Source organism: Scomber japonicus, chromosome 10, assembly GCF_027409825.1.
Source record: "Scomber japonicus isolate fScoJap1 chromosome 10, fScoJap1.pri, whole genome shotgun sequence".
Taxonomy (NCBI): domain Eukaryota; kingdom Metazoa; phylum Chordata; class Actinopteri; order Scombriformes; family Scombridae; genus Scomber; species Scomber japonicus.
In genome coordinates, this window is record NC_070587.1 from 26,538,033 (window position 1) to 26,562,579 (window position 24,547).

Sequence of the window (24,547 nt, forward strand, 5' to 3'; positions counted from 1 at the left end):
TGTGTAAAAATCAGCCTCTTTCTCTGCTACCAAACGCTGTGGCCTCCGAGTTCGCTGAAACCCCGCCCCCTACCAAGTGTCACCTGTCAATCAAAGTCACCACCTCTACCAACAACATGGATGCTACGTCTGAGAGCTTTCTGCTGCTAACTTGGCTGCTAGCTCGGCGGCTAACTCAGCTAACTGGCTAACTGTAGACAGTAGTAGTAGTAGTGTGTGCTGAATGTATTTATACCTCTACAGCAGCAGGGGCGGGTTTATGCTAATCAGACCCGCCCACTAAATCCTGAACCCAGAAATGTTGAAACACAGTTTGTGAAGCCTAGCTCCACAATTCAAATCTAAATGGTTGAAATGCTTTTTACACCTTTTTTAGAAATACATTTATGACCTATTTAATGTGTTTAGAAGAAAATGTCTGAATTCACTTTACACAGTCTTTAATATAATACACAATAGTGTGGACCAAACTACTAATATTCAAAACTCTAGCTACATGACACTAAACCTGTTTCCTCCTCTAGTCCAAAGCTGCAGATCAGGTGGTAAATGACTATTATGAAGCTGGCTCTCTTTAGTTTTATCCCTACAAAGCTGATCACCTATAACCTGTCCTACATGTTTTCCTGCAGCACATTCCAGTTCATTACATCAAGTATAACACAAGGGTAAACTAAAGCTTCCAGCTGTCCTAACAAAAGAAGAGAGTAGGTAAAGGAAATAAATAAATCCTTTTGATTTAGGCTCCAGAGAGAAAAAAGGGGAGTTTTAGCAGCGAGAGAGTATACTTGATGGGTGGAGAGAGAAAGAGGGCTTTAAATTTCTTGCTAAGTGCCTTGGGACAGACTGTGTAGTGTGTAAAGACCCTGTTTTCTTAATTTGATTGCCTCTAAATGCTTCCAGTGCCTGTGACTTATAGCCTATCCCTCTTCCCTTTTTATGTTTGCTGTTGACAGAGAGCTGATCTGGCAGTGGCTCCCCTTGCCATCACATACGTGCGCGAGAAGGTTATCGACTTCTCCAAGCCCTTCATGACGCTGGGTATAAGTATACTGTACCGCAAGCCCAACGGGACCAACCCTGGGGTCTTCTCCTTCCTCAACCCTCTGTCGCCTGATATCTGGATGTATATTCTGCTGGCTTACTTGGGTGTCAGTTGTGTGCTGTTTGTCATAGCCAGGTAACATGTCGCTTCCAAGTGATCACAGCCTCACACACAGTCAGAAACACACTATAAGCTGCCATGGCTCAGCCTCGCCCCATCTTAACTAAACACAGGCTAATCTCTGTAATTACAGGATCTGAGCACACTGACTGGCTCATAGTAGAAGCTTGCTGCTGACACTAATCAACGGTCATGTATTCAAAGCTCAGACTCATCGCTGTGTTTAACGTGTTTAATGCAACTTAACCACCAAGGATCACAGATATCTACCTGTTTATGCCATTCTTTGAGGGTTACGTTTTGCTTGAAGGATATCTTGTTTCAGATTGGCACTTAGCAAGGCTGCTAGGTTACACCTGGCCTGTTTCCTGTTTCTACTCCTAATGTAAACCAGGATAAATAAAAGGCCGTCACACACACAGCAACACAGACCTTAGACAGAGAAGTTATAGGCCTGTCAGCCGTTTCAGGGTTGTATGCATGTATCTGAGAGAGCAACAGAAAAGTTGTGCATTCATATGGATATGTGTGTATGTGTGTGTGTGTGTGTGTGAGAGAGAAAGTGTGTGTGTGGGATGTGTCAAGCTCGATGTGAACGGCTGCTGCCCTTCTCCCACCTTTTTCCCTCGCTGTCCCCAGTGTCTCAGAGTCTATGCTGCCTTTTCTTTTCTCTCGTTTCCTTCACCTCGCCTCAAACACAGCTATGACTCAGAGGTAGGTTCTGTCACAGCTTGGTTTTGCTTGTCTTGGTTCACCACTATAATAATGCACAAAATCAGAGGTCCACAATTGGATTGGCATGGTGTATTAGCTGTAGGTTTTTAGAGTTTTGGGCTGTCATATCACATTTTGTCTTAGTAATAGGAATCTGTCAATAGTCAAATCTGATTCCAATCCCTGTAACTTTTCTTGATCATGGTGAATTTATCCACACTCTTTGCCATGACTGACCTTTTTCTGCTATTTTGTGGCAGCTGAAATCCATAAAGATACAACAACATATTTCTGTGCAGACAGCTTTGTGATGTTAGGCCTTCAAAAGCAAACTATCAGATGTCAACATCTGCCTGCTCTCCTGTAGAACCTTACATTTAAGGTTGTTTCTTTTTCTGGTAATTGCTTTGGATTACTTTCTCACTTCTGAAAGACTGCACCAAAGTTCTCTTATAAGAGAGGCTATGACCTGCAGTTTCAGGTCTCTCACTGCAGTTAATCGGTGCCACCCAAGTTCAGATAGCATTGCACTTTTTCAAAGAAAGTGAAACGGAGGAGGGAGTGCTTTCAGAGTTTAAACACATTTATTTGAACATGCTTACTGTGAACATTACTTAATGTGATCATGCTAATAGTGATTTAGTTTTATTTAGTCAGGAGACCTCTAGGTATGGAATATAATGGAATCTTACAGAAGACAAGCAAAATGTTAGAGCCTGTCTTTTTTTCTAGGACGTTAGGGAAGTATGGATAGAACATGGAACTGATTCACTGTAACTGCTTTGGATAAAAAAAATAAATAATGCTGACTTGTAACTTTTTTTTAGTATAGTTGTGACCCAAGCCATACACTACTGTTAGATGCTTCTGTACAGATTGGTAGGTGTTACATACAGATACAAGTATATAGTTAGATTTATAAATATATAGTTAGATTTTATGTGAATCTACTCTTCAGTTTACTTGGTGGTGAAATGACACAACACATTATTTTGTAGGGGGTCGTCTTGCCTTTTAGTGTCTTTGCCCCAAACGAATCCTTTCACTTGATGAAACTAGGCCAATGTTGTTTGAAGGCTGGGTCACTCCATCTAGCTTCTGTTGCTCGTGGCTGCAGTTTGAAGCCTGGTGAAGAAAAAAGAAAAGAAAAAAGAAAAGTTCATGTTAACTCTAAAACTTTTGGGAGACGTCGGCTCTCTTGCGGCCGTGCCCGACAGTTTTACGGTTAACACACGTGTTTTTTTCCCCGATGTTACTGGCGATATGATCACACAAGAGAATAAAAAGCGGCAACTGTCATCTAAGTTGGCTCAGAATATGCACCTATCTGTATTTATTATCACAGTATGTAAGTGTTTGGGTAAGTGTATAAATTCCCCCCTCACTCTACTCCTTCTTTTCTCCTTTATATACACAGATGCATGCTGGGCTACAGTTGCATGGTTTTTTGCTGTAGAGTGTAGCACATGACAGTCTCACAACATTTAATGAAATGAGAAGCAGAATATATATATTATTAACATAGAGGATGTGGAGATTACATTTTCCCACCATGAAAGCAGCACTCACATGTTTACAATGTACTGTGTTTTTTTTTAGATATCTGAGATTGTTACTTGCAACAAATATAATGGAGGTGAATGGGATTGAATTTGTGGTGCTCATGTCATTTAGAAAAAGTCAACAGCAACATATGTTTGAAGCAATGACCCAAGTCCTCTAAATAATCCTTAAAAGTTTCTTCTGGGACTAGAGACTTAAGTGAGGTTGTCCAGTGTTCTTAATGATTTGCTGTGTTTGGTGTGTTAGTACAATATGGCAGTCTAAGAAATATGATAGATATGTGTATTTTCTCCTTTAAGAAGATCAACCCTGGCCACTATCTACACTTGCATATAAAGTTTGTCAGTGCTTAGGACGAGACTGAAACACTTTCCATTGAACATTTTGTCTTCCAGGAATATTTAGAAATGAAATATATATATTCAATGTGAATATGTTCATTTAAAATGTATGGTTAATTATATTTATATAGAATTAGGTTGCCTAGAAAATACCTGTTGGTGTACGAAACCCAAAAGAAAAGCTCCGTACATCCACCCTGTCCCCCTCCTCACTACTTCTGCCTTTGTTCCTTACACACAGTTCACATGGTGGTTGCTGATGATGATGATTGTTTTTGTCTTAGTAGAACACTTTGTTTCTTTTTTTAATTATTTGTACCTTTCAGCCATGTTTCTGTTCAGAGAAGAAGAAGAACAATAGCAAACATCTATCCTATGTCCTCTACTTAACTCTTTCCTAGTTGGGACAATGTTTTACTCCTTGTTCACTTACATTATTAGTATGTCAAGACATTCTGCTCATTTCACTAATGTTAGTGAGACCAAACTGTCTAGCACATACATTTGACAGGAAGACCTAATACTACATGGTTTAGATCACTGTGCATTTCTATACTGTATAAATATATATATGTGTGTGTTCACATTACACATTTTATCTATGTATGCTTGTGTTTGTGCTGCACTGTGTGACTGAAGGTTTGTATGAGTGAGACTGACAGACTGAATACTGAAGTGTAGAGTTAGAGTAGCCTCTCTTTGTCATTTCACATGGGTGCAAAGTTAAAAGCACAACTGCATCTTTCTCTGATATCTCCACTTACTGATGTTAATGCTTCTATGTTTCCATCATTATCACCTTGTTACACTTTGAGGAATCAATGCCCTACTCATCTTCCTCATCCAGGCAATTGTGTAAAGATAACTGAGAAGCAGAGGCAAAACTTAATGATGATGATCTCACACGTAGTGCTCATTTTTCCCGCTCAAACTTAGAACTCTGTGTGCAAAATCTTTCTTCTCTGGTTTCAAAGTGCAATGTGTCAGAATTGAATCCGATATTAGCGGTAAGTGCGTGCTCATATTAAAGGCACAGCCCTCATCATGTGGTTGAAATCAACTTTTGAATCTTGTGCAGTCTTTAGAGCAGGACGTTCTTGATACATGCTCATAAAAATTAAAAGTTAGGCCTGGGACACGCCGCCAGCATGAGAAACACGTGTGCATCGAGGAAACTGAACATTTGGTGTTGTTTCCATCTTTACAGTTTGTTTGGAGGTTGGTTTGTTGGAGTGTGTTTGGCCCATTTGGGAAACTTGGTGTCATCTGGAGGGATTTGTAGTCACATGTAGTGGTGACAGGAGGTTTAACTAGTGGAATAATCAATATATTCAATTCTCCTGTTTTTATGTAGCTGTTGTCATATAGGAAGAGAAGGATGATTATGACTGCATGCTATCTAATAGTTGACTTTTAAAAGATAGTGACAGCCTGATTAGCAGCATGTTCAGTGTACCAACGTAGACTAACCCAACCCAAACTGCTGACTGTTTTCCAAAGCACACCATCATGTTTATTTGATATCTCCCAGGCAACCATTCATATCTGTACCGTATGAAAGTCAGCATGAAAAGATATTAAAACAGTTTAAAACAGGTGATGTATGTTTTTCAGGTTTCAATCAGCTTTTCTTCAGTCTGCACCTGCAGATTATCTTCATCAACAAGCTCTAAATAAATGATAATATAGATAATAAATATATTTTCAGAGATTTGAAATAAATGAATGACAAACCAAAGTTTATTTTGTAGATGCAGCAGCAGGATACAAAGAAATCAGATATAATGCAGGATGAAAACACAGATACAGATATAAACAAAACAAGAACTACCAACCAATACAATTCTGCCAACCAGTCACGTTGCACTTTAAATGAAGGAATTTATTTCATATATTTTCCTTGTATGTGTTCACATGTTTGGTTAGTAAATGTGAATGTGATAAAAGTGTGATGTAACTCAAGAACCTCTATGTGTTCTGCAGATAGTCATAATTGGATGCAAGTGAGTTCACAGTGAGCTTAACCTTTGACCACCACATTCTATGCAGTGTTTACTTGAGCCTAAGTTTGAGATATTGCAAACATAAAAAAACATAACCTGTCCAGTCTTTTGCCATTGCAGTGGTGTAAAAATGAATCCTTGATATGTTAAATATAAGTGCAAAGTGAATAATGATGCATGTTTCTACTTTTAACCTGGATGTTAAAGTTGGTCAGTCTTACATCTTCTGGAAGTTGCCTTCAGCTCTGTGATGCATAACAACTAAATGCTGCCAGCCTCTGTTTAATTTGATGTGTGGGTAGCAGACTTGAGAGGCAAAGGAGGTCATGTATTTTGATTTATGGACAAGCAGCAGTAAATCAAACTCTATTATATGACACACTGAAGGCCAGAGCACAGACCTGAGAATGGGTGTTAACTTTTGATGCATCTTTGTTCAGACTACAACAGCAGCATTCTGACCTGTTCAAAAATCATTACAGTAGTCACTCACTGGAAATTAAAGTAAACGGTAACAACGTGTTTTGGAAAACGGTCAACAGGAATAGAAGGTACACTTATCTGATCTGGTCCTTTGTTGCACAATGCAGAGTTCCTAAAAAATATAGGAGAACAGCTCATGTGTAAAGTTTCTCATGCTGTGACAGAGCAACAGGACCATTGTGATGCTGTTGATTCATCCCTCCTGACATTGGCGTTATCATGCGTATCATCGCTGGACTTTTTTCTGCAGGATGACCCTGCCCCGCGTGGAAAGATAAAAGCCTAGCATTGCTTCCATACTGCAGGAGAATTCCTCGCTTTTTTTTTTCTCCCGTCCGCACTTATCTCCGCACTGACCTTGCTCAAAGTTTCTCCCTCTGCAGCACAGATGACCTGAGATAATGTAAGGGCAGAGTAATTGGATCAGAATGACAGCAAACGGGGCCGAACAGCTCCGCAGTGAGAGACAGGTTAAGCTGTGTTGTCTCCTATAAACTGCATTGGTTTAGCATCCTCTGACCCAACCAGCAGCAGCAGCAGCAGCAGCAGCAGAAACCCAGCCTGACACTCCCACCATCCAGCACAATGTTGATGACAACTTCGCTCATCCATGTTCACGGCGAGCAGTAATTGGCTTTTCTCAACGCGATTGTAGGAAACACAGTCGCAGACCTCTACGCAATGGATTGGGTCACATAGTCACATAGCAAGGTTGCAGTTCAGCTGAACTCAATTTGGCATCGCAAATTGACATGCAAGCAAATGTGGGGCAAATTGAGTGAGCGGACGGATTGATTTAAGGCCAAGGATTTTCTTAAAGCAGAAATCAGGAGGACATTCAGAGGTCCTTGAGCTACACTCGACAATATCCTCCTGAGTGTTGTAGGGGTGAAAAGGAAAGCCACCACTAACCATATTATAATGGCAAAGCCCATTAGTCAATGACAGGGTACAGTTATGATGCTGTCATTTTATCAATACAGCCATACATCTTCATATAGAGCTATGTATTACCGTATTCTACCCAGCACTACTGTGTTATACCCAGAGGACAATGTATCAGAACCTTGACATGAAGCGGTGCATGGCTTTCATCTGCATTATCCTCCATGCAGATGTTACATCCACTTCAAGTTATCGGTTTTGACTTCCAGTGCAGTAAAAGGCCCACACTCAAACAAGTCGACATTATGCAGTGCAATTTGATTAGTCAAACCCTTGTGTCTGTTAAACAGCTTGAGTCAAGATAGGGCTCTGGTCCCCCCCCCCCCTCCTCCTCTACTCTGCCACAAACCAAATCAGGTCAGGATGCTTAATTGTAGACCAATCAACCTTTACTAATGTAATGTCACTTTTATTTAACATGAATAAATGAGAAATCTTTCTGCTTGAGGAGTGCGTCGAGTGAGGGGGAGAGCTGGGGCCAGCGTGGGCATGATGGGAATGAACCGTTTGATCCGCTGAATATTAATGCTCTTCCAAGATTATAAGGATTATTAGTTCTTTTCTCGGCTGACAATGAAGTTATTTTCAGACCCCCATCGATTAAATTACTGAGGGAATTGCCTTTGATATGAGCACGCCCACATGAGGAGCCACTTTTGGAAATATGAGTGGTGTTAATTCAAACCCACTCCCCAAATATTGTATGTTATTAAAATTGAAAAACACACAAGAGAGACTCAGATGAACAGTCATTTTTGAGGCTTTATTTTGACTAATAGGTTATTCAGTGAAGCAATCCTAATCAGCATCTTCCAGTAATTCATGTAATATACTCTTATTGTACTAATCCAATTAACAGCATAGCAATCTGAGATATGTACATGAAGACATAGCAATGCTTATTGATTTTGGAAGTGTTCTCAAGCATGATATGCAGTGTCTCATCTCTGGACATGACTAAACTAAACATTGTGTTTTTCTCCCGTCTCCCCAGGTAGGACCACATTATCTGCTCTTCACCTGTCTTTTTATTCAATTGCAATAAACATATATATATGTGTGTGTTCTTTGTTAACTGTCACAGGTTTAGTCCCTACGAGTGGTATAACCCCCACCCTTGCAACCCTGACTCGGATGTAGTGGAAAACAATTTCACCCTGCTAAATAGTTTCTGGTTCGGAGTTGGAGCTCTCATGCAGCAAGGTAGACGCCTCTGCCTGCCCCCCTTTTTCTAGCACAAGTCCCACTTTTTTGCTGGGGGTCAACCTCGCTCTTTTTACCAGGCCCATGACCATGCATGGGGGCCTCTGTGCATGTAGCTAGATGCTTCACTGGTACAGTCCAGCAGGACAGACTGAGTGTGTTTTGGGGATTTGACTGATGTGATCGGTGAATGAGGATAATATTCCTGCATGCTTTCCTTCTCCATGCAACCCCAACTCTAACCCCTTCCCCTTCCCCTAGCTTATTCACAGCCATTAGAACAGGTAAGTGACCCACCCAGAATACCTGAGATGAATCCAATGTGTGAGACAGGAGTGAGAATGTGAATTGAGCAGCTTAACCTGCCTGTTTGGTTTTGTTTCCTTCTGCCAAACCAATGCCATATCTTCTCAACTAGTTGGAATCTTTAGACTGAGAAAAAAAAACAGTCAAGTTTAAGAGAAAATTGAATATTCTCACTTTTAAATATTCAGTGGCCTTTTACAATGCATGTAACAATGAGGAGATATGTTGCATTTTCAGTGTAGCATTTCTTCCAAAGCAATTGGCAATGCAACATATTTGAAACAGGTAGTGATGATCTTAAGGCCTGGAAAGCATGGTCTCTATGTCTGCCTTGCATCTGGTCAGTGGAATGGAGCATAAAAAAGAACTAGCTGCTATACTCAATAATGCTGCTTTAAAGGGTCAGTTAACCCAAATAACAATGCATCTGTCCACTTATTTCTTGTGGTACCCATGTTTAGGTTTTATTTGTCCAGACTTTGAAATATCTGTCTCCACCCCAGCACAATGACGGTCCATGGAAAGTCTTCCCAGTTTAAGAAGAAATATATGTAGTGACTACCCAATGTAGCTCATATTTACAACATTAAACTCTGAATTGCCGGTCCGTAATTAGACTTACAACATGTACAGTTACGTCCATTTTATTTTTCTTCCACTAGTATTAATGGATGTTGCTCCAGCAGTTAGGTAGCAAGCTATGTACTGTTTTTAATCCTGCCTACTAAGCTCTGAATGGTGAATTGTTTCGCCAGTGAGTTCAATCGGTATTTTATTTTTCAGGATGAAAGCGATATTGATATTTGAAGGTTGGAAAGTAAAAATCTGATGTGGTTCCAATAAAAACTGCCAGATAAACAGGATCATCAGTTGTATTGGGATGAAGACAGAAATCAGTATATCATCTGCAAACCTGGACAAATAAAAGTCATCTATGTGTTCTTTTGGCTTTGCAGTTTAGGTGAACTGACCCTTTAAGTCCACAGACATCTCAGTCATTTCTAGAATTTAGTAGCTGATAACTTATCTCTGGTTGGCTGGTTGCACGCTATGACTTAGTTTTACTGCATGCTTACTAATCTCCCCAAATTAGTAACTAACTTCTTTCACAGATCTTTATTCATTTGACTCTTATGATGCAAGGATTGTTTGCAAATAGAGATCAGAACATGTTGATTGGTTTGACTGTAACCCCTTCACAATAAAACCCTTCCAAAAGACTCTATGAACATTTAGCATTAAGTTTTGTCAGGGAAGTGTGTATGTAACTAATGAAGACTGGTGTGATGGTTAAGATTAAAAGCTTGTTGTAGCTACATGATGCAGCGTAGCGTAGTGTTGGTTATATATGACAAGCCATTATGTTGGGTTGACCAGTTGAGAAGATGTGGCTGAGGGCCAGAAGGTTGGGGGATTAGACTGGAGGAACACACAGTGTCTGCATGGCACAGTGCTGGTCTACACTGTAGAGAGGCTCCCCTGCCCGGTGGCTTGCCCCCCGCCCCCCAGAAAACTGTGGGATGTGCTGTTTGGTCATGACGTTACCTTGGGTACATGACAGTCAGCCCCAACCAGGCTCTGTTTGGGTTCGACTCGCCTCTATCTGAGTGGGTTGCCCCTCTTTTTTTCTTTTTCTTTTTTTTTTTCCTGGTTTCTGATGTGGAACAGGGTAAGAGGTTCTGAGCTGGTAACATTCCATTATTAAATCAACCTGCATCTGATAGCTGGCCGTGGCTCGGACACAGAATAAGTAGAATCCAGTGTTGACAGAACTGATGGATATGTGTTTGTGTTTATGCCTGTTACCTTGATTTGATGTTCTTGGTTGTGGTTTGATGAATGGGCAGAGTGGGTGGCTGATGGCCATGCTGGGTGACTTCATGTCTGACAGTGTGGATGGCTGAGAGTAACGACAGGTTAAACACACAAGGATTTAGGAGATTGTACCATTGGTTAACTTTTAGTTAAGTGAAAATACAGACAAACAAATCATTATTTTGTCTGCTATTTGCAGGACAGACATTAGCTTTTAGCATTGTGTTTACCATTAAGACATCCCCCTCTACTAGCACCAAAGAACCATGAGCTATACCCTTATGTTCATATCTACAAAATGTTTAAAATAGATATGAATATATATGAATAAACAGTCAAGTAGACACAATTAATACATAAAATGTTTTTTTTTAAACTTGTGATTTGATGCTCTTTTGCAGTTAATGCAATCTCAACTCTTTGTCCATGTCTATATGTTATCTTGCTGAATGTATTATAATGTACTACAGTACTAATTCCATCATTACACCATCATGCCATACTCACCACTGCACCTCTAGGCTTCTCCTTGCTATCAGTCTCTTTTCATTCGCTTATTATTTCCAGTTGCTTCCGTTTGGAGTTTTTTTTTACCTTTTTCAGTTGCTGTTACTGTCAGTGTAACTTTTCCTGACAGACCTTAATTTACAGCACAACATAGAGAAGAAATGTCAATGTAGAGGTGAATGGAACTAATTTGCGAATCATTAATTAGCGGTGAGTATGACAGGACTCAGTGGTTGTACTGATCAAATTAGTGCTGCTATCACATACTGCATTTACTAATATTGAGTCCATGTGTCAGTATGCTGGCAGTTTAGAAGAAACTACATGCTTTTTATTACACTATCCAATGAGCCATATTTCAGGAGTCTGATGGAGATGTTAGTTTAAAAAAATGACCTATTACATATTTTGACCTATTACATATTTTGTGCCAAAAGCATTAAAATATGAAATGAATAGCAGATATTTGGAATGTTATGGTGTTACAAAAGGGTAGATGTCGTGCCATTGTTCCATTATTCAAGCCTGGAGGCATGCTTGCAGTAAACACACTCCAGCAGATACCAAGATCATAGTTCTGTTATTATAATTAACCACTTTAACATTAGCATAGCGTTTAGAAGCCATTAGTTCTTATAAATTAATAATAAGTTTACTAATGAGATAATCTCCTTAAAACTTGCTGTACCCCAAAATTAGAGAGTACGGGCATAGCTTTGCAGCAGAGTCGAACCTCTCTGCTGTTCCTTCCCCATTGCAGTATCCGTAGTGATGGGCTCCAGCTACGGTTGGCTGTCATGTCTTTCCCTCCATGCTCTCTCAACTAGACAGCTCACTCAGGGGACTGTGGAAAAGAAAGAAAGTTTGATGAAAAGTGAGAGTGCAGATTGAGTCTCTCACAAAGGGAGTAGAACACAGAGTTCTTAACCTCCTATCTCTCTGACTCTTTATCAGCTTTCTCCTCCCAGTCAATGTGCAAAATCCCAGCTTTCAATTGCTTAAGTCGCTCCAGTAGAATAGTCCTGATATAACCCAGGTCCACCTTCCTTCACCCGGACATCTAAACTCCCTCCCTCCTACTCTACCCACTCACATATGCTTCTCCCTGCTCTGCATAAAACCTGAATGAAAATGGATAGGCAGCATTTTAGTGAAACCCCATGTAGAAAGTGTGAGGGCCTGGTCAGACCAGCATTTTTGACAGTCAATGTAATCAACGCAATTAGTGGATTCATTGGTAGAGATGAAGTAAATTCATACAGATCGTTACACACAGTTCAGCTTTAGTGAGCGTAGACATTCAAATTCATGCTGTTGACCGAATGCAGGATTTCCTGACAGGGGTGACCTTTGATGCAACGGGGAGCTAGTCAGTCCAAAATAGCAGATGCTATGATATTAGCAGCAATTCAAAGTCATACAACCCTCAGAGTATTAACTGCTCCACTAAAGAGTTACAGCTCGCAGACAGTCGTGACACAGAAATCTTAAACGTTATTAATACTTCTTGGAAAACTCCCGTAACTTACTGCTGAGCTCTGGTTAGCATCTCAGAGGCTCTTCCTGACTAGACAGCATTAGCAGTTAGCTCTGTAGCTGTAGCAAGATGCCAAATAGCCCCAACTGTATGTTCAGTAAGAAGGCATTATATTATTTATTATTAATTGAGAGAGAAAAATGGATTCTGTGTTATTAGCAGCAGAGGCAGAAGAGTGAAGACAATGAGACAGTCCAGAGCACACAGGAAGTGATTCACATGGCCAGTGTAGGACTATTACCACGAGGCTGCCCACTCTGTCCACTCTGTGTGTCTGTGTCTGAGTGTTTGATCCAGGCAGCAGGTGCAGAGGCCTTAGCCTGGCCCAGGCCTGGCCTGGGTGCTGCGCCTCCACCCCCCCCACCCCCCTCCTCCAGCCCAGTGCCGAACCGCACCTCACCTCCCTCCCTCTGCTCCTCTCGTTCAGGATCTGAGCTCATGCCAAAAGCCCTCTCCACCAGAATTGTAGGAGGAATCTGGTGGTTTTTCACACTCATCATCATCTCCTCCTACACGGCTAACCTGGCGGCCTTCCTCACCGTGGAGAGGATGGAGTCGCCCATCGACTCCGCCGACGACCTGGCCAAGCAGACCAAGATAGAGTACGGGGTGGTAGAGGATGGATCCACCATGAACTTCTTCAAGGTACAGTTACAGCTGGATATTATTTGTATTGTGTAGTATCTGGCCTACTGTTAACAAACCACTTCACCTATAAATGAATGCACCAAAACATCCATTACTCCATAAACTCAACCTGACAGGCCAGGTTTGTTACATAGAAGCAATTGAGAAGTCATCCTTAGAAGCTGTACGGATGATTGGATGATCACATTGCCTTGTGAGGCATTGGATTTGTGAGAATCCTCATTGGACACTGATTAGTCTGATCCACCTGGGTTTAAACACAAGCACAGGACTTGAAGTGTGACCTTGTGTGATCTTGAGAGGTCATGACCTGAAGAATCCAGCTGCCTGGCAAGGTAACCCCAAACTGGTCCAAGTCTTTTACTCCATGAATGATACAATCCAATTATTTTACCTTTTAAAGCTAGTCAGAATAGAACATGAAAAGCAACCATCTCCTTGTTCACTGGTATTACTGAACCATTAAAGCAACTTATAAAAAGCACAAGATCAAAACTGAAGCAGTAGAAGCCAAGATAGTCTGATCCTACAATTCTCCAAACACAACCTGATGGCTTCATTCATCAGGATCTCTCTGCCTGCTGAATTCTAATATCTCGCAACTTCCTTCCCCCAAATTTGTGCCACTTGCTTTCCAGTAATCATTTGAGCAGTTACCCATTGGGACCATCATGACAAGACATCATCAGGGTTCATTTCTCAGACTTGACAGAGCTTCTCCAGAGCCAGAAGACCCCATCCAACTGTTTACCAGGCTGAGTAGTACCACCTGCTGTGAGGTCCTTGTCTTTGACATGTAAAATCAGCTGAATGGCCTCTTACAGTAATAAAGGTGAAGGTGGCTGTCATAATTCATGGTAACTACCCATGACAGTCCATTAGTGCCACAGTATACCCAGAGCTTTCATGTGCTGGAATAATATTGAGACACCTGACCCGTGTGTGCTAATCAGATCAAACACAACTTTCTTTTGCACCAAGTATATAAAGTCAAATAATGACAGGGTCCCTCTGTTAGTGATGTTGTTAGAGGAAGGGTTAGGGTTAGATTTGGTAATCAAATAACCAGAAGTTTTCATAAAAGACCTTCAGGAGCTTTTGGAGGCTCTAGAGACAGTCACCTGCTTTGTACAGTTTGTAATTGAGCCAGAAAAGCTTTATTTTTTATTTTTATCATTCTACTAGTTTCACATCATCAGTGAGAACAGAATAGTATTATTGTATTTGTTTTGATGTTTTACATTTTTATCTACTTTTTTTAACATTATTTTATTATCTTTCTCTACTTTTAGCTTCTTATCGATTGTATATCTGTTTCTTTTGTCTTTTAAGCTCTTTTTTAAAATTAGTTTTAGTCCAGCTTTTATTAAACTCATTTTTCTTATTTTTTGTCTTTTTAATCTATTTTAACCTTGTTTTTACTCCAACTTTTAATAAACCCTTTCTCTTTTCTCTCCGTTCTCTATTTTACTTATTTAATTATTATATAAACATTTTCATCATTCTTATTTCTTCTTGTGTGCAATGGTCTCATTTTTGGTCTTTTAATTTGTTCTTTATTTTTATTCCTTTTCTTTATGTTACTTGTTCTGTCTTATTATCAGCTTGTCAATCAACTAAATGTTACGTACTTTAAAATACACTAGCCTGTATGAAAGCTGCTATATAAATATAAGTTGATAGATTGATTGATCAGTAGATTGACAGAGCATTTTTACCTCAGCCAGTCTGCATGTATTTGGACTGCAGACTCTGGGTTATGTTTAAACTCAGGACCTTCTTACTGTGAGGCTAACCACTGAACCACAGTTTCACCATGATCACATAATATTGCTGTACATTTTTTGCCAACTGAAATTGCCTGGAACCACTTAAAGTACCAGCTGTGCTCCTGCCAAGACTCTGTTTGGTAATCCCCTCAGTATAGGATCATATAGAATACCTGCTGCATATCAAGGATGTTGTGTTAATCCAGCCAAGTTTGAAAACTTCCCAGCGTAATATCCCTTTGCTCCGAGTTTGATTTCTCACCGCTGTGTTTTTTTTTCTCTCTTGCAATCCATTGATGGCACTCCAACAGCTTTAGAGAGAGATTTAGCTTTTTTTTTTTTTCCCACCTCGTTTTCATCCATCTGTGCATGAGCACACATGCGTTCGCAGGTGCTGTTCACGCACAGTGACACAGTTATGATTAATATGTTTGTGTGTGTTTCGTCTATTTCACTGACACACACACACACATACACACACACACACACACACACACACCGACTCATTAGAAAAACTGCTGTGGTGAAAGTTTCACACTGTCTTTATCATTTTACTATATGAGTGAATGAAAAGAACAGTTGGTGTAGGGAGCAGCATATGTGCTTGTTAATCATCCCACCTATGCTGAGATCATTTACAGCGTTGGGTCAGACACTGTTTAGTCTATATCATTTGTGCATGATGGTTTAGGGTGATATACATACTTAGGATAATATCAGTGCTCATTAGAGTTGTCTCCATTTAGTTCACAGCTGCAGTCGTTTATTAGTGAGGAAAAAAGAGTAAATGTCTCTTTTACTTTCCCATTCTATCGCTCTCCTGTCATTTAAATCAGACTACAGCTTGGCTATTTGTTTCAAATCCAACCTTGACAATTTCACATGCAGAAGTATTTATTGTCTGAATTCAAAGATTTTGAGAACGGCGCAAAGTAAAGTGATTAAAGTCCGTGTAAAGTAAAAATAAATATGTGTTCTGAGTTTGACATACCACAGAAAAGTGTGTTGTTAACCACCCTGCCAAATTTGAATGATTAAAAATAAAATTGCCAAATATATGAAATTAGGCTTCAAAGTTGTGTAAAAATCAGCCTCTTTCTCTGCTCCCAAACGCTGTGTGACTGCCTGCCGAGTCTGCTGAAACCCCGCCCCCTACCAAGTGTCACCTGTCAATCAAAGTCACCACCTCTACCCGAAACAGGGACATATTGGAGTGCTCAGCTACTAGCTTGGCGGCTAACTCGGCAGCTAACTCAGCAGCTAGCTCGGTGGCTAACTCGGCGGCTAACTCAGCTAACTGGCTAACTGTAGACTGTAGTAGTAGTAGTGTGTGCTGAATGTATTTATACCTCTACAGCAGCATGGGCGGGTTTATGGTTGAAATGCTTTTTACACCTTTTCAGAAATACATTTATGATCTATTTAATGTGTTTAGAAGACAATGTCTGAATGCACTTTACACAGTCTTTAATGTAAAGCAAGCCAAATAAAAAGACTACATCACTGCTGCATCAGTGCCTTTGCAACATTTACACTCAATAATATAAAAGTCCTGCTTCAGTAACAGAGAGGTACATCACATGACTCCTCAAACACCAAAACACTGTGTGACTTTTATAACTGTAGAAAGTGAATACATTAGCAACTATTGTATCTTTTGTCGCAACAGTTGTGAAGTAATCAGTAGAAATAGTCATGTTCATGTTTGAAAGTAATCCACCAGGATAACTGTGCAGTGCTGTTTCCAACCACGTTTGCTACATTTGGTGAAGTGGTGCTGTGAGATTGAATTTAATCAAACTCTGGTTTGGTTTCACAGTCCTACTGCTTGACACAATGTTGATATTGTGTACAATTCAAGAAAAAAGGCCTTTGAGTTGTGGAAGTTTAAATAGGTTCTCTGGGAACAATGGAAAAAAAGCCCTTGTGTTAAATAATAATAATGCACAGCCTCATGTCCATCCATGATCTTGTAGAGGGTCGCTGGGAGGATGGAGCCAATCCCAGCTGTCATTGGGCTAAAGGTACATAAGCTGGACAGATCCCCAGTCTAACATACAGAGACATTCAAACCTACTGGCAATTTACAGTCTCCAATTAATCTAACCTGCATTTTTTTGGTCTGTGGGAGGAAGCTGGAGTACCAGGAGAGAACCCACGCAGGCATGAGGAGAACATTCAGACTCCACACAGAAGGGCATCAGCTGGCTGGCTTTGAACCCTCATGTACATCATGTATAAACAGGCTAAAGTTCCTTAAATCCCCTTTTTGCTTACAGAGAAGGAAATGCGGCTGCATGCTGCTTCCATTCTCTCATGACTAGATCTGGCGCATGTTCACAATCTTCCGTTTTTTGTACCAGTCCACTGCTGTCTGTGGTGATACTGATGTGGGAGTGTTGAGTATTCCCTCTCCTCTGTTCAGCTGTGACTGCTGGAGCTGCACCTGTGATTGACAACTACTGGCAGACAAATCTCTTCTCTGTTATCTGTAGAGACTCTAGACAGGACACACAGACTGACAGTCTCTGTCTCTATTTTAAAATATTATATTCATGTTGTGAAAGAGATTTTAGACATCAAAATGCATTTATATATATATATATATATATTTATAAGTTTATAAAGCATGTTTGTCTCCAGAGAAACTGTGTGAAATCTGACACATTGCCTCAAGTGATGTCACTTCAGTACAAATTTGAAAATGAAAATAACTTTGAGCATAGCACACCTAAATCTCAGAGCAAACTGTCAGCGTTCAAACGGCATTGTGGGTAATGTAGGCACCAGGTTTTGACATGGAGGAAGAATAGAAAAGACAATATTTCTGGTTCTGCTGCATCAGTATTCTAGGATTGTAATACTAAATCAGCAAGTGACTCTTTTAAGCTCAGTGTAGAGTAATCATATGTCCCAAGTCTCTCTTTGAATGTTACACTATTATACAGCACTTCATTTAACTATTCTAAATGTACTTTTCCTCTTTATTGTGTCACATGAGGAGAGTCCTCAGCCAATATATCAAGTTATCTCAAGGCACTAATCAGTCAAATAAAATACTGTAAGCCATAAAATAATTGTAATAAGACTTTATTTGTGCAAAACTAAAGGAAACAGCAGCATGCGGAAGCACTTTTTAAACTTATGGCACCAATAAAGATTGCTTTTAATTTAGTTGTACATGTGCAATGACAATAAATGTGCAATATTCTATTTTATCCTATTCTATTATTCTATTGCATGTACTAATCAGCAGTGTAATATGAGAACCCATGATACTTTTTATATGAAATGTAGCTTTGTGTAACATCATGACCTTGTTCTGACTGAGTGAATCCAGGTAGATGCAGAATTCATTTGTCCTCCACTGAGCACAAATATTTCGTCCACACTTCCAGTAAAAGGTGTTAAAAACACGCCGTTGTCATGACGAGTGTTTTGATCAGACTTAAAATCAGCGTTAGTCGACTCAGCGCTGCACACTACAGATGATGTGCACACGCATTACACTCAGGCTTCACACCCAGGAATAGAAATACAAAATACCCACTGTTTGGGTAATTATTGACTCGCGCTGTAAAATAGGAGTCTAATGGTGGCTAATTATGTAAATGTCTGCGCGGGAGAGTCTCTGAAGCATTGAAGCGTCTCTCTCGTCTTCCTAGCAGGAACAATCCCTATGGACTGCTGCTACAATAACACTGAATAATTGAATAAGCAAACACACACTGCTGCTGCGTCTTACTTGTTAGCTAATAAAATCACATCTTATTAAAGGCAGTGCTGCTTTTTCACCTGGTGTGTTTGTAATGGGCTGATGTGTGGCAGAGACAGTAGCCTCTACATGTCCATGCCACTGAGCTCACTGTCCCCAGGCTATACAAGCCTGGATTGTTTTGCATTAGCCATAAGACAGATGGGAGGAACACCTCCAGCATGTGATTAAATCAAGCAGATAAAGCTTATTGAAATGATGTGCTTGATACCTGAGAGGAGAGAGGAGAGAAGCAGGAGCTGGGAGAGGGGGAAGGAGGAAGGGAAATGATATTTAAGCTTGTTGCAGCTCATGGCTGTATGATCCAAAGTAGTTATGAAAATAAAATGGCAGCATATTGCATATATGTTAGATAATAAATCAGCATTTTTCAATGTAATAGTGTAGGAGGGAAGGTTGGCTCTGCCTTGGATCTGCTTTTCTTGTTTGTTTTTTTTAATTATTATTATCAATTTGTTTGTTTAGTTTAGTTTGAATGATGTCATCATCCTACATGTTTTAATATGTTTTATTTTGTTTATGAGAAATGATGCTGTTGTTTTTTCATCTTTTGTGAATGGCTTTAAATACTACAATGAGCTGCAGCACATACTGTATGGAACACTTTGTTGATATTGTGATATTATAATATTGTGATATTGATATAACAGTGCATCAATGCTGAATTCATTCATAGTCAACCCACAATCTGTAAGCACTGAACTTGACCCAAGTTTGCATCAAAGATAGGATAAAAATATAGAATAAAACTGAATTGTCCATCATGGTGGAAAATTGTCTTTGAATTGAGATTGAGAATCTCTTCTACTCATGTTCATAATATCACAACACACATGGAATGAGTGACTAGAGTAAGAGGAACTTATTATTTCCAGTTAGAAAAGTTTTTCAAGGGTTTCAAATGTCTATAAATGCACATGAAATCAGATAAGACAATATACTGCTTCTAACTGCTGATGCTGCCTCACATTTCTCATTTATTTAGACATCATCCAACAGTATCAACATCATCTGTGTGATTGCTATCTGTACATTCACAGTAACACATGAAACAGGAGCTGCTAATGGCTAACACTGCATTCATTATTATGCAAAGTCACCATAATGTGAATAATATTATGTGTGCTCCTATCCCTTGAATACTGACACACACACACACACACACACACACACACACACACACACACACACACACACACACACACACACACACACACACCAGGGGTCACTGAATGTTTTGATGAATATGAAAATGAATCACATGCTTTAGCCTGTTTTTGCTACACATGGTGGCCCAACACTTTACACTGAGGATCTAAAGAGTCACATATGTATCTCAGGAGATGTTATAAACTATAAACAGTTAAAAGTAGATTGAATATTGGACATAAGTGTGCCAGGCAGACTGATACATGATGTTGCTCTGTGTGTAAATAGGCAACAGTTTGCTACCAAGTTCAATATATTAACTTCATGATGGACTTATTTATTATTTTTATTTTATCTTATTTTAATTTGGTTTATTTTTGATCACTTATTACAAGAATACTATTGTGTCAATTTTGAATTTCCCCCTAGGAGGGTCAGTGAAGTTTACCCTTACCTTACCTTAAACTGTTAATGTCCCATTAAATTCAACATTGTACACAACAGTATTCTTAAGTGATAAAAAAGCCATACAATAAACAATCTCTAAATGATTTTATACTGTTATACTTTTTTAATAAACAATAAACATATAATATATTAGTGATAGAAGGAAGTACTGGGAGCAGCTGCCCCAGTATAAACACATCCACCTTTAATGCATGTACTGTTTAAATGTTGATCATCAGTATTTAACTAATGGTTGAATATTGAGTACATGCAGATATTTCATATAACTTCATTTAATGATTTATCTTCATAGTGTGTAATGATGTTCTCCATCACAGTATGAAATATGTCAGTCTCATACTCATTGATATTCTATTCATTGCTACATTTGAACATAACATGTGCTTTACTTATAGAATCTTAAATTCTCTATTTTATTTATGTTTTAAACTCTCCCTGTAAATGTCCCTGTAAGGATCATTAAGGTTTTAGCCCCCCCCCCCCCCCCCCCCCCCCCCGGCCCCACCTGTTATAGACACTGAATGAAAAACTCATTCTCATATCTGATCTGCTGCTCGCTCGCAGGTCGAGCTGACAAAGCTACAAAAGTGACTGTGAGTGCAGAATTGGTTTTCCTTTTATAGCCACTTGTGTTTAGTGTCAACAGTGTATCATAAACAGTATGTGTAAAAAATGTGGCGTGAGAGAATGCTTCATAAAAGCAAAGTTGTTGTTTGTGCTGACAAAAAAAAGCGAGCGCCATTTCCCTCCGCTCTCTGGATTCTTTTGATTAAGGCTCTTTGAAAAATATGCAAAACACTTTGGCAAGCAGCGAGCACAGAGTCTTGACAAGGACCAACGGAGTGTGTGGTGTTGATGGCAATTCAAGGCTACACACACACACACACACACATACACACACACACTTACACTCACTTCCTTCTATGAAGATAGATAAAGTGAGTGAAGGTGAGATCACTGTTGTGTTCAGCTCGTCAGTGAAAGACAGTAGGAAGAAGAGAGTGTGGACTTTGAATATGAACTGACAAGTAACAATGAATAAGTAATCTGTCGACTTCTTAAACACTGTCAGAGTCACGATGGACAGTTTTTTTTTTTTTTCAAATGATCAAAATCAATGCAGCAGAACCAGAAATGTATTTTATTTATTTATTTATTTTTTATTCCATCCATTGTTCTTCTTGCACTTCTCCTTTAAAGATGACCTGACAGGTAACATCTCATGCAGTCTGTTTACCCGCACATACATACAACCATACAGTCAGCTGATTTAATAACAGGAAAGATGAGTCATGTATACTATAAACCTGTTTCTATGATCAGTGTAGCAGATTAGATAGATACAGCTAAGCATAGAGCGACTAGATGAAAGCAGAGATTATTACACAGAGTGATGCATCCTCATATCTAAAATAAGTCCATCCAAGTCAGACTGAAGTCTAAGTTGCTGTTCTGACATGTAAACATGTTCCCGTATCAACGACTTAACCTGCTTTCTCTGAATAACCTGCTACTTTAGTCCATGCTGCACTCACAGCTGTGCAAATATTGACTAAAGTGTGGAAGTGGCATGACATTATTCTGCCACAAGGAACTTAGCAGGTGTTCAATCCATAAACAACACTGTGTTAGAGTGATGTGAATGCCTCAGTCTGCTTCACACAAATTGCTTTTTGGGTTGTCTGACAGCATCTTAAATCCCCTCTCTGATGGTGGGATTGACCTGGTGTGCAGTGGAAGGAAGGCAGGCTCAACTCTCTTTGCCATGCTTTACATACATCTTCCACATACTTCCTTTACTTTTGTGAAGGAGTCCAGACTGCATGCTACTGAACCCTTAACTCTGGTCTAGCTTGAAACACACTGATTTTAGTTATTCCAACAAAATGCATTCAAACGCCACCAGCAGCTCTGTTATACTGTCTACACTGGTTACATTTGAGTTAATGCCACAATAATACTGTACATCTAATGGTCATCCAGCATTCACATAGCTGTAGTTAACAGTACTGTGCTTGATGTTGCCTTGTAGCTTTAGTTGTGTGGAGTACAAGGGAATAACTAGATGTGTTTAGTTATCTACAGAGTACTGTTACTTGCTCTTCTCTGTAAAAAGAGTTAGTGTTGCAGTAAAGGCTCTGCTGGGACTACAATTCATTCATAGTAATATGTAGTCTATTACATTTGTCCTCCCCAGTCAAATCTGACCTGGTCTGGTTTGACTGATTTTAAAACATAAAGTATGCATTATCACCATCACTTTTTTTAGCCGACTTCATTGCAACTTCTCAACACATTTTCCACATATTTTAAGAAATGAAGATCAATAGGCATCCCTTATATGGGTTAAATGTGGGCTACTTGGGTACTGAGTGGGCATGGGCTTGAACTGTGAACATTTTGCCACATGGTTTCTGTAACATGGGCCCCACATGTGAAGCCCCTTACGTCCTTTATGAGGATGTAAGTGGGCTAAGCGGGCATGGGCATAAACAGGGCCCATATTGTTTCAGTAACATGTGAAGCCCATGTGGGCTGGCTAAATGGGCCCCATTTAAAGTTCATTCTGATTCCACTTAGACCCCATATGGACAAATATATGGGCCCAGATGGGTCTCACCCAGTTGAGCCCCACCTGAAATCCAGTCAGAACCCACTTGAAGCTGATATGGGCAAACACAGGTGAGGCCACCATGGAAACTGTGGACAAACCCACTTGGGACCCATATTAACAGCCCAAATGTAACCCCTATGGGGCCCGCATGGAACTGCTGGCTTGGAGGAGGGTTTTGTGAAAATTCAGTAAATCTATTCTTGGTTATGTGTAGTCAACATACATATATTGTTGTGCCTTCATCAGGCCTATCTATACAGGAACAACTATGTTATGCAAATATGTGAGTTATAGTACGTGACAGAAGGCCAGGAAGTTGCCACACATGAGTTCAGTGTGAAGTTTCTCTTTAAAGAACTTTGGAAATGTTAAAAGTGCATCTCACTGGGGCATGCAGTCGTCTACACTCTTCTTGATGAATATCAAGTAAATATAGTCTTGCATTTCTAACAACATTATCATGTTAAATGAGTCTGCCCTCTTTAAATCTGGTATTTGATTTTACAGAACTGGGATGATTACTTTGCACTTTTGTTTCCTGCTCCCTAAGGTCCTGAAGCGCTGCTTTAGTTTGATGTATTATTTTGTTGACTCTGCACTCCACAAAATATGCTCCATAGCTGCTGTAAGCTGTTACGTGATGCTTCAGGATACTTGCAGACCCAAACCAACTCCCCTCCTTGACTCACGCTTGGGATACATGAAGCAAATAGAACAATTAATGTCTCGTTTCCAGACGTGGGCCTGGACTTTCTGTGGAAGTGGGCTCTAGCTTTCTGACAGGGCCTGTCTGAGATTTCTCTGAATCAGAAGTTGACTTCAGGCTTGTGTTAGGAATTTAAATGTGTGTTTTTGTGCATAAAATAGAAACTGAGCAGAATGCTGTGTCAAAACCTTGTGCTCTGAATGCTTATTAGAATGTCTTCATTCCCCAATAGCTAAGACACAAAGACACTTATATAATGTGGACAAAATAAATATAAAATCATTAGGAACATACACTCCCCGAGCACTTTATTAGGAACACTGTTGCAATTTAATCCAATCCCAAACAACAGACCTGTCATTAATTCTAATTTCAGGGACTTTGAGGTCATAGTAGGTGGTAGTTGTGATTTACTGAAGTGCATTAAACTGAAAAAATGTTCCTAATATTTTGTTCACTTCTTAACATGTTGATAATCACAACAGGCACATTTCAAAGAAACATACAATAAGTTAACAGGGTAATGGAAAATGAATAGATAATACTGAATGTATAAGCAGAGTCTCATAATGTAGTGCTGGCTTGAATCTTAAGTGTGGATTATTTAGCTTGTTTAATATGTACCGCCTCCAGAAAATAGCCATATACTTGTGTTTTAAAGACTGACACAGACAAAACAGCCTTCGCCTTCTCCCGCTGATCAGACTAGCTTCCAGCAAAAAACGGAAGCATTGCAACTTCAACAACTTAAAATGTATTAAAAACCGATGTGAAGTAAGAGTTATTGTTCTAAATGCTGTGATGTTCGGAGCTAATAAATATTCAGTCAGATGCTT

General features: G+C 39.7%; 1 protein-coding gene across 3 annotated transcripts in view; it reads left to right on the plus strand.

Annotated features, from left to right (window-relative positions):
- grik2 (glutamate receptor, ionotropic, kainate 2) overlaps positions 1-24,547 on the plus strand; it is a 322,030-nt gene that overhangs the window by 249,162 nt on the left and 48,321 nt on the right. For all 3 annotated transcript variants that reach the window (XM_053326627.1, XM_053326625.1, XM_053326626.1), the window contains exons 11-13: positions 957-1,180; positions 8,299-8,417; positions 13,010-13,227. In XM_053326627.1, coding sequence (XP_053182602.1) covers positions 957-1,180; positions 8,299-8,417; positions 13,010-13,227 — 561 coding nt within the window. The remainder of the gene's footprint in view (positions 1-956; positions 1,181-8,298; positions 8,418-13,009; positions 13,228-24,547) is intronic.